General features: G+C 42.1%; 1 protein-coding gene across 1 annotated transcript in view; it reads left to right on the top strand.

Annotated features, from left to right (window-relative positions):
- The window catches only part of LOC149525869 (protein mono-ADP-ribosyltransferase PARP4-like), an 87234-nt gene that overhangs the window by 63094 nt on the left and 4967 nt on the right, over nt 1-19173 (top strand). The window contains 6 exon segments of the mRNA XM_089775612.1: nt 3138-3233; nt 6274-6432; nt 6552-6737; nt 9333-9968; nt 10195-10314; nt 17558-17660. Coding sequence (XP_089631738.1) covers nt 3138-3233; nt 6274-6432; nt 6552-6737; nt 9333-9968; nt 10195-10314; nt 17558-17660 — 1300 coding nt within the window.

The raw sequence follows: 19173 nt of genomic DNA, 5'->3' as shown, positions 1-19173 counted from the left end.
TGATCCTGCAAACTGTACTCATCTGAGTAGTCCCACTAGGTAGTTCGGACTAGGCTTCCTAGGCTTCCACGAGGAGTAACGGTAGTTCGGAATAGGAAGCCTAGTTCGAACTACCTAGTCCGTGCCGCGTGTAGCTGCGCGGCACGGAGTCCGCACTAGCGGACATTTAAAAATGGCGGCGCCCGGCAATATGCAAATGAAGCCCGGGAAATTCAAATCCAGGGCTTCATTTGCAACTCCGGTTGCCTACATTACCACCCTAGTTCGAACTAGGGTGGTAGTGTAGACATACCCTATGTGAGAAAAGTTTGCAAGAGTCAGTACCAAGCTCTGGAGTCAGAGTGGTGGAAAAACATAGTACATGTTGAACCTCCCAGATCCAGGACTCTGTGGTCCAGCAACCTCTGTGGTCTGGCAGGACCAGGGGGTGTTACTGGACCAAATAGCCATGAAGCAACACCGGGGTTGAGGAGCCCCGCTGTGCCAGGCAGCATCTGGGGAACCCCCACCCTGGCTCGGAACCCCTGGCATTAATGAATCCAGGTGGTGGCTGGGGAACCCTAATCCCAACCAGGGAATTCCCAGAGTCAGGGGGCCAGGTGGCGGCTGTGAGCTCCTCCTCGAGCTGGGGAACCCCCAGCATTAGCAGTGCCACGTGCCCAGGTGGCTTCATCCAGGAACCCTGGGAAACCCCCAGTGGCAGCAGGGCTGGGAAGACCAGGCAGCCTCCACCAGGAAGCCCTGGTTGAAGTGGATCTGGTGGAGGCGAGCAGGCTGGAATCCCCAGCAGCAGTGGGGCAGCCCCAGCAGTGGGGCAAGGTGGCTGGACGGCCCTGGCTGGGGAACCCAGAGGGCAGCAGGGTTGGTGTGGCAATGGGACTGGCAGCAGCCAAGTGGTCCTCACTGGTAACCCCAAGAAACTCTGGGGAAGCAAGTGAGCAGCAAGGAGGGGAGCCATGCTGGGCTAGCTTTAGTGGGGCCAGTGGCAGGGCAGTGAGCCACAGGGAGAGGAGCACAGGAGCAGGGCAGCCAGCAGGGGAGCACTGACCACCTCTGGTCTGGCAAACTCCCTGGTCCGGGACAGCTCTCGTCCCAAGGGTGCTGGACCAGGGAGGTGCAACTTGTAGTGGTACTTTTCAACATGCTGCCCACAAAATAATGCCTATGTGAGTCTGTGTAATGTTGCATCACAGTAAATCAGGCAGGTGTTTAAAATTGTTTAGAGCTCCACTGGTCTCCTGAGATTGTCTCCCCTGTTCCCCATCACTAGGACTTGAATATGCCCGTATGCTCTTCTAGGCAAATTGGAGTTGACTGGGAGGAATAAATAAGTGATGGTATCTTCCAAATATCATCATCTTGAGGCATCAAAGTGAGACAGTTATTTCACAGATTGTAAATTTTGCACATTTGTGACTCTCCCATACTACTTCCTTACAAATAGTTAACTATATTGGCATTTAAATTATCATCATTGGGCATTTGAGGTAACACCTCACTCAAGTGAGTGGGTAAGAGGCCAGTAGCTCTGAAAACTTACAGGCCAATCTCACCTTTCAGAGCTAGGTCCATGCTCTGTATAGCAACAGAAATCTCCATACCAATTACACCCAGGTCACATTTTTGAGGTTTTCTTCATAGTCATAACAGGAGAGGTCCATGGTTTGAGGAGGCAAGCTCTGCCCAGCCCTACCTCTTCTGTGCCCACCAGAGCCCCGCCCCTCCCCAGTGTGGCCACTGCTGGCCCCTGCCCAGCTCTGCCTACTAATGTGGCTGCTGGCCTTTACCCTCTGCCCCAGGATCGCACCCCCAAACCAAGTTAGCACACCCCAGCCTTCCCTGGCCCTGGAGCTTCAAAGAGCTGGCTGGTGGTGCAGCCTCACCTCCCCCAGCCCTGGAGCTCCAGAAAGCTGTCAAGCAGCACGGCTCCAGCCTGCCCCAGTGCTCCGGAGAGCCTGACCCCAGATCTCTGGTGGGCAGTACTGCCTCAGCCTCCCTTGGCCCCAGAGTACTAGAGAGGAGTGCCGTGAGTCTGCCAGTGAGACCCCTAAGCAGGAAGCCAATCCCTCCACTGAGACACCAATCCTGATACCCAGCAACTAGAGTGGCCCCAGCACTGGGAGGACAGGCAGTTTAGCCCCCAGCCTGCCTACCCCAGCCTCTGCACTGCAACAGCAGGCTGACGGAGGGTATCGGGGGAGCTCTGATGAAGCACAGGCAGGGCCAGGTGAGGCAGTTTGGGGCTAGAGGCTTACTTTATTTTAATTAAATGAAAGTTGAGATTCTGGCAAACAAGGCTGTTTTTTTCAGAGAGGTCCCAGCGTGTTGCAATCTGCCTGTGATACAGGATGTTTCTGAGCCCGTGAGCATTTCCATTCCTGACTTGATACAAATGGTGCCCCATAGATTCAAGACATCGTGCTTTATTGGGAAGAGGGAAAGTTGTGCTGCTGATCTGCTGCCCTTTAGGTTTCAGTAATGCCTGTCACTGATCTAGGATCTGATAGTCATATGCCTGCACTGGAAGGAGATGGAAGCCCAAGACCATAGTAGCTAGTTTATACAGCCCTGACTGACTTCTGACTTAGGCCATTCCAGTGCCATTTTTCTTTAAGAATTACCAGTTCCAGTTTCCTCTTCCACAGTACAAGTGAATAAATTGCAAGTAGCTCAGGGTATGTCCACACTAGATCGTTAGTTCGAGCTAGGTAGGGTAATGAGGGCAAGCGGAGTTACAAATGAAGCCCGGGATTTAAATATCCTGGGCTTCATTTGCATGTTTCCGGGCATCACCATTTTTAAATCCCCCTTAGTCTGAACTCCGTGCCCACAGCCCACAGAGTAGGTAGTTCGAATTAAAAATCCTAATTGGAACTACTGTTACTCCTCATGGAATGAGCCCCTCTCCCTTCAGAACTTCTAAATAGGAAGCAGGGAATAAGGCATACAAACAGAAACATATAAGCCTTCTGTAGAAATAGTTGTGAGCTGAGCTTAATTATATGCCTGTATCCAGAGGGCATCAGAACATATTGAGTATATTCAGTTTTGACACTAGTATTTATTTTAGTTAATATCATTGTTTTCACATGAATGCTTTCTTTTTAAACATATCTTGTTAATATATAACACTCTAGATGAAGAAACATACTTTGAAAGTCCTGATTATTAATCTCAGCATGGAGAACTCCATCATAACCCAGTTTACAAGTTTTGTGGCAGTAGAGAAAAGGGTATGTGTTTCTATTGAATTATCCCATTCAGTTTGTGTCTCTCTAAAATGTCTTTAGAAAATAACTGAAAAGAAAAACAAATACTGTAATTCTTGTAAGAACTGTTAAAGCATACATTGCTTAATATTATCACAGTGAACAATTCTGGTTCTTTTTCAGAAGAACTAAAATTATTATTTTTGCAAAAGCTTATGTTGTTTGGTGCTTTTTGAATTAAGCTTTTTGACTTTCCTTATGAAGCTTCTTTTATAGCATATGTCATTGGAATACCTAGGCAACCAAACAAAATCCGTGTCTGTCCCACCCACTACCCTCCCTTGAACCAACACATAATCTATGTTTATTTTGGAGATATTTGCTTTTTTAATGATTTAGAAGCTGCAGATTTCTTTTTGTATCTGTGTACACATGTGGCAGAATTCAGAACTATGCAAGTATTCTCACTTTTAGACTGTATCTGTAGGCACAACTCCTATAAAGTCACCATCTTGTGTCCAGAATGAGCTTTTTGATCTAGCAGAATGGTTTTACCAAGTAGTACTGCAATTGTAATTGAAAGAAACTGTTTGGGCCCTGAGGAGCAAGGGCTGTGTTTTCCCATAAGTCTGTACAGCAACTAACATATTAGGCATTTTTATAATATAAGTAATACTGATAGTTGTTATAATTATTATTTATTATATATGAATACTAAAGAAAATAATCAATTGCCTATTATAGAATAATTATCTGAATGTCATGGAGAAAGCACTGAATAAACTGGGATAATTTAAGGAATTGAAGATATGTCCATGTTTTGCACAATTGCACTTCTACTTCATTTACAACAAAAAATAGGCTGGTGCAGATTTTGTTCATAGAAATAAATACTGTTTTGTTTGTGCTCTTTAAGAATGTTACATTAGGTAGATGTCATAGCATGTATAATATCTCTGCAATGCTATACAGTAGTTACTGGTGGAATTGTTGTCCCTTTCTTAGAAATGTCACTCCTTAAGCAGGCAAAGTTTTACTGTTAAGCTCTGTGCAGCTGTGACAGGGCTGGCCAGCCCCGCACTGAACAAGGGGGTGGAGAGCTCACCTATTGGGTAGAAAACGCCCCTCCCCTGCAGCCCTGCTGAGCATGCTCACAATGCAGCCCAGGTATAAAAGGCAGCAGGGCTGCTCAGTTGGGGTGGGCCGCTGGAGAAGAAGGAGATCCTCTCCAGACATAGGAGCCCCAGCCATTGCAACTGGAACAAGAGGCGCCAAACCAGTTACCCCCTGCCGCTGTTGTCTCCCCGATGAGCTAGACCGCAATGCCAGCTGCACTGTGCAGCCTCCCTAGAAGCTGTCGCTGCCCCAGCCACTGCTGTCTCCCAAGCCATGCCTGCCAACAATGCTGCTGTAGCCAGACCTGCATCCACAGGTGGGACCGCTGTCGGCCTGGGTGAAGGGGTAGGAAGCAACCCACGGCGGGGACCAGGAAAGGCCCCAGCGGGCTCGGCAAGTTTCGGGGAGAACTCCCCACTGAGCCAGTGGTGGGAACCACCCACCACTGATAGGGCCCTCGGTTGGGGCCTGGTGGAAGGGAGGGCCCGAGCCCCTCTATCCCTTCCTCCCAGATCCCGGACGACAAGGGGATACCATAAAGGGCTAGGCCGCGGGGCCTGTATTCAAAGGACTAGGCCGCGGGGCCTGTATTCAAAGGACTAGGCCGCGGGGCCAGCAGTTAAAGGACCAGGCCTTAGGGTTGAAGGGGGTGGAGCTGGTGACCCCACCACAGCAGCACTCTATGTACTACCTCCTCTGCACTTGGCCGCTACTTCCCTAGCAGGAGACTAGTCAGAGCTTTCACTCTTCTGGCAGTTCTAGTCACTGACTTTCAGAAAATATAATCATCTCTGTTGATACTGTCTAGTAATGATCTTTATATAATACAGTTTTTAAAAACAAAGTGCCGTTCCACTAAGGCGCTGATTATTGTGAAATATCATAAATGATAGTTAAACTTAAACAGTATAAGATAGGTAGTATAAAAATCAAATAACATGTTAACTACATACTGGTTCCAAAAAGTTGTAAAAAATCTTTACCAAATACGTAATAAAGCACATCATGTATCTTGTACATAAATCAGAAAAAAAGAAATGTAAACATCATCTTCGTATGTTAGGATTCTGTACATTCATCTACCACAATCCAGACTTCTACATTACACTCTCATCGAAAAAATATTTTATTGTTGTATTGTATTATTTTATTATTTTTTATTTTTTATGTTTTATTTTCGTAATCTACAACATATTGATTTGCTTGGTTGATCTTAACCATTAGCTTGTATAAAGGAGTTGTGATGGGGAAGTGACAAATGAGTAACAGCTGACATCAAAAATTTTAAAGTGTCTGATCGATCTGCTTACTTGAAAGCAAAATAGAGGCTAATTTCTGAACTAAGTTACAGAAGATGTTTCTCCGAATACATCAAAGTGCATTGCCAATGTAGTGTGGAAGTCCATTTACTACCATCGTGTGTTATGATACAACAACCCTTAATACAGTCAGGGCATTATAATGTTACTTTTACTGTGTTTGTATATACCGAGCAATTTTCATACACTTAGGGTTGCCAGGTGTCCAGTTTTCGCTGCCTCTGTCCGGTAAAAAAACCCAGAAAATACCGGACATGTAAAATGTCTGGTATTTTCTGTTTTTCTCAGACAGAAGGCCAGTGGGGATATTCTTCTCCTGCCACGTCTGGCAGGATAGAAGGAGCAGGGAGTGTGGCGATTTAAAGGTGCAGTGACCTTTTTTTTTTTTTTGCTTACAACTATTTTTTTCCCGCCATGTTTGGTATTTTTTTTTAAAGTATCTGGCAACCTTACATATACTGAATGCACCTCCTTTGTATAGTCCTCACCGATTTTACCCCTCATTTAACTCTCAGCCTTACATTGTTTGACAGAGAAGGAATCTCTGGCATAACAAGCATCACTTTTAAAGATCATAATACAATTAAAAACCGCTCTCTAATCTGTAATTCTGTTACATTTCAATGTAGGATATTACTGAAGTTCAGCACTCTGGTGTTCCAAACATTCCCGAACTTATAGCTAAGGAAGATACAGACTTTTTACCCTACATGGACTGGGAGCCTAAGACATCTGAGCATGGACTCCAGTCTCTAACCAGAGCAGTGGGATTCAGCAGATGTGAATCAGTAAATGAGCTTTATGTGTTCCTGTTTTTTTTTTTTATTCTGGATGCAATTAATTATATAAATTTGTGTTTTCCAACCAGTTATACTTCTAATAGTAACTCCATGTTATATTTCCCTAGGCCACCACTGCGACTTTCCTGTCTGGCCAGCTGGGGGAAGGAGGGGATAGCACTGACAATGCACAGGAATTAAGAGTCGCGCTCTTTTCATCAGCAGCCTCCCACAGTCCCAAGAGAGACACTGCAGTGCTTAATCTCTTTGACTGGCGAGCTGAGACCAGGATTCACTGTTTGGAGCATGAGCAGGTATGTGAGATTCAAACATCTGAAATTCAAACATCTACGATGGGTGCTGCTGTGAATTAAAAAAAAAAGGCAAATTAATTTTCACTGATCCTTAGCTCTGGATGACCAATCTGATTTAATTTTTTCTCCCCCGTCTCAACTAGCTGGTGCCCCCTCATTGGATTCTTTTTCTAACAAAACACAGGTGGCAGTATAGAGCTGGAAACTGAGGGAATGTAAGTAGGAGGACTTCTCACTCCTCTTCTGCTAGCAGACTCAGCCCTTGACCCCCAACTGAGGCCAGGCCTACACTACAGGGGAAGGTCAAATCAAGATACACAACTCCAGCTATATTAATCACATAGCAACTGATGGTGACGTACCTTGTTTTGAGTTTCTGTGGTATCCCCGCAGAGGAGGAATTTCTGGCATAGCAAGCATCACTTTTAAAGATCACAGTAAAATTAAAGACCAGTCTCTAGTTTGGAATTCTGTTGCATTTCAATGTAGAATGTTAATGACGTTCAGCATCTTGGTGTTCCAAACATTATGGAACCTATGGCGCCAGAACACTTAGACTTTTTATCTCACATGGACTGCGAGCCTAAGACACCTGGACTTGAATACATGTCTTCTAACAGAGCCACGGGATTTGGTAAATGTGACTCGATAAATGTGCTTAGCATGTTTTTATTTTGAACGTTTTTTGCATTTTCCCCGGTTGTGGTAGTAGATGGCATATAACTGGTGTGGCCACACTTTGACTCATGAGCCACATGTGGCTCTTTAACCATTGAAGTGTGCTTTGTAGAGCACCCCAACGCCACACCATTCTTCACCTACCAGACAGTGGAGAGGATTAAGACCACTACCTTACTGCAAGGTAATACAGTGGGGATTCTCCCAAGAGTGTGGGTGGGTGGTCTTCGGGCTTCAGCTCTGCAGGGCATGCCTACCAGGGCGCAGGGCTTCAACAGGAACAGGGCTGAAACCCCAAAGCTCCCAGCAGGTGTGCGCTGGCTCTCATAGTCCTGAAGATTGTTGCATGTGACTCAGAGGTCCAATAAGTTTGGCAACCCCTTGTATAGAAGGTAACAGTTGATAGTTGTTTATAAAGTCTGCTGCATTTCTTATTATTCTGGATACAATTAATTGCACAAATGTTTGTGTGAAATGCAATAAATCAGCAGACTCTCCCAAAGCAAGGCAAGGTACATGAAAGGTGTTGTGGCACCAGGCCCCATTACAGCAGTGATCTGTGAGAGAGAAGAGGATGCTAGTCACTCTTTAACTCTCTGGATAAATTCTTCCCTGTCTGTCTAGTCCAAGGACTTGATTTCATTTGAGTATTCATATAGTGGTACTTCTGTCAGTTGTATTGCGCTGACTGAAGTACCAGTAACTGTCCAGAGTAGTTACCTTGAATCAGGTTGAGGCTTGTCCTTGCATCCATACAAAGGCTGCTTAAGCCAATTTAATTGTGGCATATTATATGTGCCTCAGCAAGTAAACCTCCTTAGTTTGCTGGCAGAGTCCTGCTCTTGTACATCCATTGTGCCTCACCCCACAAAATACTGTTACCCCTTTTTTAACCCAAACAGCTAGTCAAAGTTTGAGGTTCTGGGGATATTCCCACTGGAGGGGGTAGAAACTAATGAAAGGGATTGGTATGTTCTTTGGTGCAGTCTTGCTTATTAACAAGGAATGTATAAGGTTGTGTGTGTGTGTCAAAGCAGGAGGAACCAGAAAACAAAAAATAGTTTGTTTATAATCCCAAACTTTTTGGAGACTGTTACTGACTAAAGGTCTCTCTCTCTCTCACTTTTTGCAGGGTCTTCATAGGCTACTTCTTGGCTCTCTTGCTTTTTGCCTCTTTCGGTGTGAACACAACCTATAATTAACTTCGAGGAGTCCTGTGGCACCTTGTAGAGTAACTGAAGTGTAGGAGCATAAGCTTTCGTGGGCAAAGACCCACTTCGTCAGATGCATTCAGACTAACACGGCTACCCCTCTGATATAATTAACTTGATTGTAAAAATATATTAAGCATGATCCTCCCTTCCATCTCCACATAAGACAAAAGCAATTGTGAATCCATTCAGGGACCATACATACCAGAACAATTCTCCCATTAACCCCTGGGTCCAAATCTCCTGGATGGATTTTTGTCATAGGTTGGGGGGACTACGTAATCCTGACAGTCATGTTAATTGTAGGGTCTATTCGCACCCAATTTCAAAGATATTTTAACTCAGCCTGGTTTCACCCAACTCTTGCAATACCTTCCTTTCTACCCTGCTCTGCACACCCTCAGCCAAAATCCCACTATGAATAAGATCCTGTAGAATTCATGATTTCATGGATTGCATGGAAATTGTGAAATTAGTCTAATACCTCACTATTAAAAATGTGCACCATATTTCTAGTCAGAATTTGCCTGGCTTCATGTGCAAGGAAAGAAGTTACTTGTTTAATTGACCAGAAGAATAGGCTTTATGTTGGGTTTCATGGTGATTAGATTGATATTATATCTAATGGGGTGGAAATGTTCAATTACAAAAAAAAATTGATTTCAACTCCAGAACTATTTTGTTTTCTTATAATTTTATTTGACAGTTTCCTTCTCAGGCAGGTTTATCTGACCGTTTTCTAACTAGAGTTGAAGAACAACTGCAACATCTCCAATGTCAAAGTGACGAAGTGTCAGTTCCCTTGGTTAAACCGGGCATCTCACCAGATTCCACTAGAATGAGCTTTAACGGGGCTGCTAACGTTGAATACAGTGCTGGGGCCACTGAAGTTGGACTGTTTGGGTCTGTCTCTAAGCCACAACCAGAATTCAGCCCACATAGTCAAAAATCACTTTCAAAAATCAGCATTCCCCAGTCTCCTTTTTTTGGAGATTTTCATCAACATCTACTGGCTCCTAATCGTCGTCCTCCTCTTCCTCTTCCTCCTCCTCTTCCTCCCAAATTAATTCCGGGTCTTCGTTTACATTCATTGTGCTCATTTACTCCTTCAAGCCTGAAGAAGGCAAATTTTGAAGCTCAAGGTACTGCTGAAGTTCTTGCTCTTAAATTAGCTGGTGAAGCAGAATCACCAATACTGCACACTGCACCAAAGAGTGGAGCACAACTTAGAAGTCTGAATTCTGCTTTGCATTTCTCTGCTATTGAAAATGCAGCCAAAACAAGGAGGAGTTGCTCTCCATTTCACTGGACTTCTGCATCTATAGATACTGAAAAAAAAGAGGTAAATTCTTCTTTTATAGTGATATTTTGGAGATTTAATTTAACTTTTAATGGAGTTATATAAACTTATATCTTGCTTCTGCCCCACCCCTTATTCATATTGATTAATTATACTTTACTTCAATAGTAGTCCCATATATTTCAATGGAATTACTTGTGTGATTAAATACTATTTAATATGAATATGGCAGAACTGGGTTCTTAGTGAATATTTCTATTTTGTAAAGGATCTTGGCATAAGAGCATGCAAAAAAAAACAGCTTAGTAAAATAGTACCTCAGATGAAGATTCAACAAAGTCCACCAAGTGCTGTAACCTGGACGATGATTTTTGAGCTCCAAAATCAGGTACAGTGAATTTCTTTCTATATTGCTTTACTTAAAAGCAAGTTATAAAGAATAACTTTTAAAAAAATTGTTTTTATTACAAACAGTATACTTGTCATAGACTCATATAAGATTAGGGTTGGATGAGACCTCAGGAGGTCATCTAGTCCAACCACCTGCTCAAAACAGGACCAACCCTAAGTCATCCAAGACAGGGTTTTGTCAAGCCTGGCATTAAAAACCTCTAATGATGGAGATTACCTCTCTAGGGAACCCATTCCAGTGCTCTACCACCCTGTTAGTGAAACACTTTTTCCTAATATCCAACCTAGACCTTCCCCACTGCAACTTGAGACCATTGCTTCTCTTTCTGTCATCTGACACCACTGAGAACAGCCTCTCTCCATCCTCTTTGGAACCCCCTTCAGGCAATTGAAGGCTGCTATGAAATCTTCCCCCCTCCCCCCGCCGCCCCACATACACACACACACACACACTCTTCTCTTCTGCAGACTAAGCCCATTTCCCTCAGCCTCTCCTCATAAGTCATGTGCTCCAGCTCCTAATCATTTTTGTTGTCCTCCACTGGATTCTCCAGTTTGTCCATATCCTTTCTGTAGTGGGGGACCTAAAACTGGACTCAGTACTCTAGATGTTGCCTCACCAGTGCCAAATGGAGGAATAATCACTTCCCTCAGCCTGCTGACAAAGGTCCTACAGTGCAGCCCAATATGCCATTAGCCTTTTTTGCAACAAAGGCACACTATTGCCTCATATATAGCTTCTCATCTATTATAGTTCCCAAGACCTTTTCTGAAGAACTGCCCCTTATCTAGTTAGTCCCAGCCTGCAGCGATCCATGGGATTCTTTCATCCTAAATTCGGGATTCTGCACTTGTCTTTGTTGAACCTCATCAGATTTCTTTTGGCCCAATCTTCCGGTTTGTTTAGGTCACTATGGACCTGATCCCTGCCTAGTGTCTTCCACAAACTTGCTCAACATGTAATCCATCCCATTATTCAGATCATTAATGAAGATGTTGAACAAAACTGGTCCCAGGACCAACTCCTTCTTTCCTTTTTTAAAGATGGGCACTATATTTGCCTTGCGCCAATCATCTGGGACTTCTCCCAATCACCATGAGTTTTCAAGGATAATGGCCAAGGACTCTGCAATAACATAAACCAACTCTCTCAGCACCCTTGGATGCTTTAGATCAAGGCCCCTTGGATTCGTGCTTGTCCAGCTTTTCTCAATAGACCTTAATGTCTTCTTTCACCACTGAAGGCTGCTCACCTCCTTCCCACAGGCTACGTCTAGACTGACCCCTTTTGCACAAGAAAATATGCAAATGAGGCAAAGTGGTGAATATCGCTGCACCTCATTTGCATACTTAATGAGCCGCCATTTTGTGCAAGGGGCTTTTGGGCAAAAAGGAGCCGTCTATACAGTTCCTTTTTGTGCAAAATGCCCCTCTTGTGCAAGAGCCATTCTGCCTGAAAATACTTCCCCACTCCTAGGCCAATCAGGGTCTGTGATGGGGAGCACAGAAGTATCCTGACCTTCATCCCTTCCACCAGAGGCCCCGCCCCTTCTGGGGCGGCCTGGGGCCACTTCAAAAATTCGTGAAGTGTCCCCCTATCTAAAATTATTGCCCACCCCTGAGCTAAGCTGACTCTTCCCCAACAAATTGTGTTCATCTGTGGGTCTGTAATTCTGTTCTTTACTATAATTTCAGCCAGATTGCCTGGTACTGAATTAGTCCTGCAATTGGCCTGCAATTGCCAAGACAGCCTATGGAGCCTTTTTTTTAAAAAGGCATTACATAGCTATCCTCTAATCATCTGGTACAGTGTCTGCTTTTAGGTGATAATTTATACACCACAGTTAGTAGTTTTGCAATGTCATTTTTTTCGTTCCTTAAGAACTCTTGGATGAACACAATCTGGTCCTGGAACTTATCACTAGAGCTGTCAATTAACCACAATTAACATAAGTGATTAACATAAAACAAGTTAACCACATTATTTAAAATTGTGATTAATCAGTTTTAATCACACTGTTAATAATAGAATACCAATTGCAATTTATTATAAATATCTGTGGATGTTTTCTACATTTTCAAATATTGATTTCAATCACAACACAGAATACAACATTTACAGTGCTCACTGTATATTATTTTTATTACAAATATTTGCACTGTGAAAAAGATAAACCAAAGAAATAGTATTTTTAATCCACCACACACAAATTCTATAGTGCAATTTCTTTAGTTTGCAAGTAAAATTTACAAATGTGGAGTTATTTTTGTAACATAACTGTGCTTAAAAACAGAACAATATAAAACTTTAGAATGTTCAAGTCCACTCAGTTCTACTTCTTGTTCCACCAATTGTTAAGACAAACAATTTTGTTTACATTTACAGGAGATAATGGTTCTTATTTACAATGTCACCTGAATGTGAGAACAGATATTTGCATATCACTGTTGTAGCTGGTGGTGTAAGGTATTTACATGTCAGCTACACCAAACATTTGTATGAACCTCATGCTTTGATCTATAGATTCTAAACGTTTTACATTGTTTTGTTTTGGAGTGCAATTATGTTAATAAATCTAAATTTAAAAGTTTCAGGTTCATGATAAAGGGATTGCACTATAGTACTTATAGTAGATACATTTAAAAATACCATTTCTTTGGTTTATTTTTACAGTGTAAAAATTTGTAATGATGATAATGTAAAGTGAGCACTGTACACTTTGTAGACTTTGTTGTGATTGAAATCAATATATTAGAAAATGTAGAAAACATTCAAAATATTTATAATAAATTTAAAATGTATTCTATTATTGTTTAGCAGTGTAATTAAAATTGCAATTAACCACAATTTTTTTTTAATCTCATGGTTAACTGCAACTATTTTAAAATAATTTGACATCACTACTTATTACTGTTTAATTTAGCAATTTGTTCCAAACCCCCTCTATCAGCACCTCAGTCTGGGACAGTTTTGTCAGATTTGTCACCATAAGAGAATTGCTTAGGTGTGAGAATCTCCTTCCTGCAGTGAAAAACGATGTACTTGTAATGTACTTACAAAAATCTTGCGGTTAATGCTTGTCTTTTGGTAATTGCTCTTTAAATTAATTTATGGCCTGCCTAATTATGTTTTTACAGTGGACTTGTCAGAGTTTCTGTTCCTTTTTGGTTTCCTCAGTAGAATTTTATTTCCGATTTTAAAGGGATATCTTTTTGCTTCTAAACTACCTCTGTTTTTTGCCAGGGTGACATTTTTTGGTCCTGACCTATTGTGTCATTCCTATATAATTTATACCCTGGTATTAGCATGTGCTCCTTTGCACCTGTTGCTTTTCTCTTAGCCCTTAATTTTAAAACTCCTCCCCCCTTTTTATTTTTACATGCCAGCAAACTGGTTCCTTATTGGTTTAGATGGAACCGTTTTTCCTGTATAAGGTTCACCTTTCCCAAAGCCCTCCTCCAAACACCAGAATTTCATCCATGCATTGAGACCCAGCAATTCTGCCTAACTGGGTCTGTACATAGAACTGGAAGCATTTCAGAGAATGCTACCATCAAGCTCTTACCTAGTAGCCTAAACTTGGCCTCCAAGATTTCTCACTTAACTTTGCTTGTGTCATTGGTACTTACTTGTACCGCAACCACCATCTCATCCTCAGCACAGCACATAAGTCTGTTTTGATGTCTTGAGAGATCCACACACTTTGCACCTGGCAAGCAAGTCACCATGAAGTTCTCCCAGTCATCACAAACCCAACTATTAATATTTCTAATAGCTGCATCTAGACTGGCATAATTTTGCACAAATACTTTTAACGGAAAAGTTTTTCCATTAAAAGTATTTGCGCAAGAGAGCGTCTATACCGGCATGTGCCTTTGCGCAAAAGATTTGCTTTTGCGCAAAAGCATCCGTGCCAGTGTAGACGCTCTCTTGCGCAAGAAAACTCCGATGGCCATTTTAGCCATCGGGCTTTCTCGCGCAAGAAATTAACTTGTCTGTCTACACTGGCCCTCTTGCGCAAGAATACTTGCACAAGAGGGCTTATCCCTGAGCAGGAGTGTCGGAGTATTTGTGCAAGAGCCACTGATTTTGTACATTACAAAGTCAGTGTTCTTGCGCAAATACTCGCGGCCAGTGTAGACAGCCAAGTTAATTTCTTGTGCAAGAAAGCCCACTTGAGCTGCAATACTCACTCTCTCTAAATTCTTGCAACACTATACTATATATATAATTTGCTGCAGGATTGCTAAACCTGAGTTTTCATTAAAGAAAAAAAGTTTAGCACGATGTAATTTAATGTGATAGCTTATCTAACACCTTGCCTCCGTATTAATGTTACTTTGTGTTTATCTTATGATGTCTTTAAATCAGATATTTCAATTTAAACACAATGGATTAGATAAAGCAAAATAAACCAAGTTTATTAATTGCAAGGAGATTTTAAGCCAGTACAAGTAATGAGACATAAGAGTCAGAAATACAAGAAAAATAGAGATAAAACCCAACTGGTACCTATTTTAATTATGTTAAATACAAAGGCAAGTTTTCTCACAATATGCTTTCAGCAGTCTTACTAACCAGAATTCTTAGGTCAGGACCACTTCTACCAGAGTCCAATGAATGCTTCCTTTGTTCCTTCATGTGCTATTAGTCTGAAGGGCTGGGAGAGGGGAGTTGTGGGCTGCATATCCCCCCTTTTTATAGTATCTGTTCCCCTCTTAAAAAACATTTCCAACTGGTATCAAGAAACAAAACTTCTATGGGGAAGGAAGTTTCCTGCTTCTTTTTCCTCACAGGTTTGAGCTTTTTTGCTTCCCTTCCTGCTTCATGACTCTGTTTGCTGCTTAAATTCAATAAAGAACAGCTCACATTCCTTTGTTTGAGAGATACCTGTGTGCCAGCTTCTGCTTGAGTAGGCCTGTGGTTTGGAACATCTGTTAATAACATCATACAAGGAACTCTTATAGCTTTACATATAATGTTGCCACGCATATTTTACTAGGACAGTATTGACTAGCAAATTATAAATTTTTAAATTATACCTTTTAAGACATGCTTTGTACAAAAATTATTACAATTTTGTAGACAGAAAGATACATTCTGTCACACTGTCTCTTCCTAATAACTGAAGTCTCCTCTCCTGGAGGACTATCCTCAGTGCAAGAGGATAACATGACATCATCTGAAAGGAGGATTCCAACTATGGGATCATTTCCCTCCACTTTGGTTTAATGTTCTCCTTCCTCAAGATTTTCATCCTCCTCAACAGCATAGAGGCTGTCAGATGGGGAGAGGAACTGCTCTTCTGTGCCCTGGAAAATCTCCTCTAAATGCCTCTCTGACTTTCTTAGCTCATCCTTTTAATCCCACTCTAGTCTTGAGAGACTGTACTTGATCACTGAGGGCCATGAACTACTTGCACTGAAGGCACATAAATGCCACCTGCTCACAAGGCAGGTAATTATACATGCTACATTCAGTACAGTAAACTGCATAGCCCACACGTTGATGCTGGACTTCTGGCTGAATTGTTTTTACACTTGTAGGACTTTTTGAAGCAGAGAGAGGGGAGCAGTGTTGATTGGCCTACACTCAGAGAACATTTATTAGGTGTATCTGGCTTTTACACTCCTTTTCTAAACTCCCTCATAAAATTCTCATTTGCTGCTCCTGTTTGCTAGCTTCTCTGTGTGTTATAACAGCCTTCACCAGTATTATCTTTTGCAGTTGTACTTCACTTTGGGATGAAATCCAATGAGTTTCAATATTATATATAGAGAGAGCTGCAACACTCACTCACTCTAAATTCTTGCAACACTATACTATTTATAAAAATTGTTTTAGGATTGCTAAACCTGAGTTTTCATTAAAGAAAAAAGGTTTAGCACAATGTAATTTAATGTGATAGCTAATCTAATACCTTGCCTCCCTATTAATGTTACTCTGTGTTTATCTTATTATGTCTTTAAATCAGATATTTATTCATCTGAGTTACCTTAATTGTTTCCACAAGTAACTATGGGCACAAAATTTCACTTCCAGTTTTTTGTTCTTATAGAGTTGAAAGAACAAAAATGCAGTTTCAGTTCAGGCCAGGTTAAACATTTTGCCTATAGAACATTTAACATTGGAGAATCACTATTTTCAAAATAATGGAACATATTCTTTATCAGATTTTATTTTAAGATCATTATACTTACCAACTGGGACACATTTTGATTTGAATGTGAAAGTACAAAGCTTTGTGTTTGGCTTGTTTTCAGAGTTGCAATTTGTCTCGTATGTGTCTCTTTCCTACTTATTGGAATTATCCAGTCTTGTGCCAGATAAAACAGAATGAGATTTAATAAATTTAGCATTGTATTTCACAATCAGACAGCAAATTTACTAATTTCACCAAGGCTATCATTTTCTCCCTGGGAGTGAATCCTTTTCTGCTGAGTTCAGATGGGGAAGTATTCAATTTTGAGCATTATTTTTAGGGTGATTTTCAAAGTATTCATTTTAAAACTTTTTACAGTTTAATATTTTCTCTTTTGTTCAGTTTGTATCTACCTATCTGTACACAAAGAGCTTGCTGCTGGTGCTGCCGCTGCTGCCCTACTTCCCTCTGAAACACAGTGTTCCCCCATCTTGTGCTTTCTGCTCCCCTGCCTCAACCTCGCCATCCCACAACAGGTTCACTTCCCAGTCAGAGATCCTCATTCATTATTCTAACCCACACATATAATTGCAAATAACGTACATTACTGTTGCTGGGATAAATAATGGAAAGAAGCTAAAGATTTGAATTGCATTCATCTTATTGGCTTCTTTAGTACTCCATTGCTGTAGGAGTGGTCAAATAATTTATTCCAGAGATTCTCGAACTGTGGTACAGATGTCACTGGGAGTATGCAAACTGTGGCCAAGTGGTATGTGGATTGGGTAAATTATGGGCTTCCAAAAAGAATCCACTTTAGTAACATTGACTAAAATTATGATGTCAATACATCATGCATTTGAATTTTAGATCTTAAAGTCTGAGGATCACTGACTAATTCACTACAATAACAACACTACAATTCACACAGTTGATTATATTTTTTGGATAAGTCCTTTGAACATTTTACTGTAATTACTTTCCTCGCTGTACTTTTCTATTTCTAATGAAATATTTGCAATGTCTGGAATGTTTTAGGAAGACCATTACAGTGGTTTTTTTTGGTTTATTTCACAGGATGGCTTTTGGAATCTCAGCCCAGAACTTGGGGTTCTTTTGGATCTTGATGTGGATTATTTAATCAATAATTTCCTTCCAAAAAAAGGCATTTGGTCCCTAGGTAAATCGGTTGTTTTCTCATTCGTTAAAAGTGACTAGACTATAGTTCAGGTTTTTTTCCAAATGTAGTAACCATATATGTGAAGTTATATTAATGTATATTTTCCATATTACTAACAATGGTTTAAGATTGGCTCATCCCAGATGTTAAATAGACACTCTCAATTTGACATTTTCTGAAGTAACTAATGTTTAAAAATTCAAGTTTCTGCTAAAGTGCCCTTTCAACAGTCTGTTCAGGCTGCTGTGTGCCTCTCCTATGAAGACTCCATATTTTGAGCAGCAGTGGAGGTTCTTTTTGTCCCAATTATTACACAAGCCAGATGAAGCAATTCTGAAATAGTTAATCAGACTCAAATGTTCCCACTTTGCATCCTCATAAGGGGAAAGAGGGTAAAATGGTGCCTGACTGAGTCCATCCCTCCCATTGGCATCTTGTTGGACCCAGAACTATGCAGGGGAGACTCCCCTGTGTTCGGGAGGCAGTAGGACCTGGGTAATGTCTCCCCTCCATCAGCACTCTCCAATATGTGGGCTTGGAAGTAAGCAGCAGAGGAGCAAGCCAGGGTCTGCAGCTATTACTGACAGAAGCATACAAAGCAGGGACCTTTGTTCCTTGTAGAACTTTCTGTAGATTTGACTAGATTTTTCTCTCACCTGTGCTGAACGGCTGATTAAGTCACAGTCTCTTCAGCTTAGTTTTACTTCAAACTTGTTGCCCCTCTTACCCTCTTCTTCCCTGTCCTATCTCCCTCATCCTCTTCTCTTAGTGTTTCTTTCCATTTAGCTGACCTCCCCCTTTCTCTTCCCTGCAGAAAATAGAACTAGCTTGACATTTTCTGCCGTCATATTGTTCACTCTGTTTGTTCATGTATCCTTTGCTCCACATCATTGTTTGTGTTGTCTATTAGATTGTAAGCTCTTTGAGACAGGGATTGTCTTTTGTGTTCTATCTGTAGAGTGTTTAGCACAGGGGTGGGCAATAATTTTTGGCCAGGAGCCACTTCAAAAATTTTTGAAGTGGTCCTGGGCCACCCTGGAAAGGGTGGGGCATAATCCAGAAGGGGCGGGGCCAGAATGCTTCCTGGCTTCCTCACCCCCAGATCATAATTGGTCTGGGGGTGAAGGACCCCCTTTGCCCCCCCTTCCCACTAGGCACCTATGCCCCTGGCAGGGTGGGAAGAGGCTTCATACACTCCCCCGCCGCCAGGCACTGATTGGCCAGGTGGTGGGGGAGCATGCAAAGCCTCCTCCCATCCTACCCCCACCGTGCAAGGAGCACATAGCACTTCAAAGTGCCATGTGCAGTTTGCAGGGCGGGAGGAGAAGTCACATGCTACCCCATCCCCAAGTCCTGATTGGCCTGGGGGCAGGGAAGCTGTGCAAAGCTTCCCTCGCCCTGCTCCTGCCCTGTGCAAGCATAGGGCACTTTGAAGTGCCATGTGCTCCTTGCAGGGCGGGGTGGAGGGTCGAGGAAACTTCACACAGCTCCCCTACCCCCAGGCCAATCAGGA

This window comes from Pelodiscus sinensis, chromosome 1, assembly GCF_052426305.1.
Source record: "Pelodiscus sinensis isolate ZL-2025 chromosome 1, ASM5242630v1, whole genome shotgun sequence".
Taxonomy (NCBI): domain Eukaryota; kingdom Metazoa; phylum Chordata; order Testudines; family Trionychidae; genus Pelodiscus; species Pelodiscus sinensis.
The sequence above is the reverse complement of the archived record's forward strand: the minus strand, read 5'-3'. Positions and strand labels throughout refer to the sequence as shown.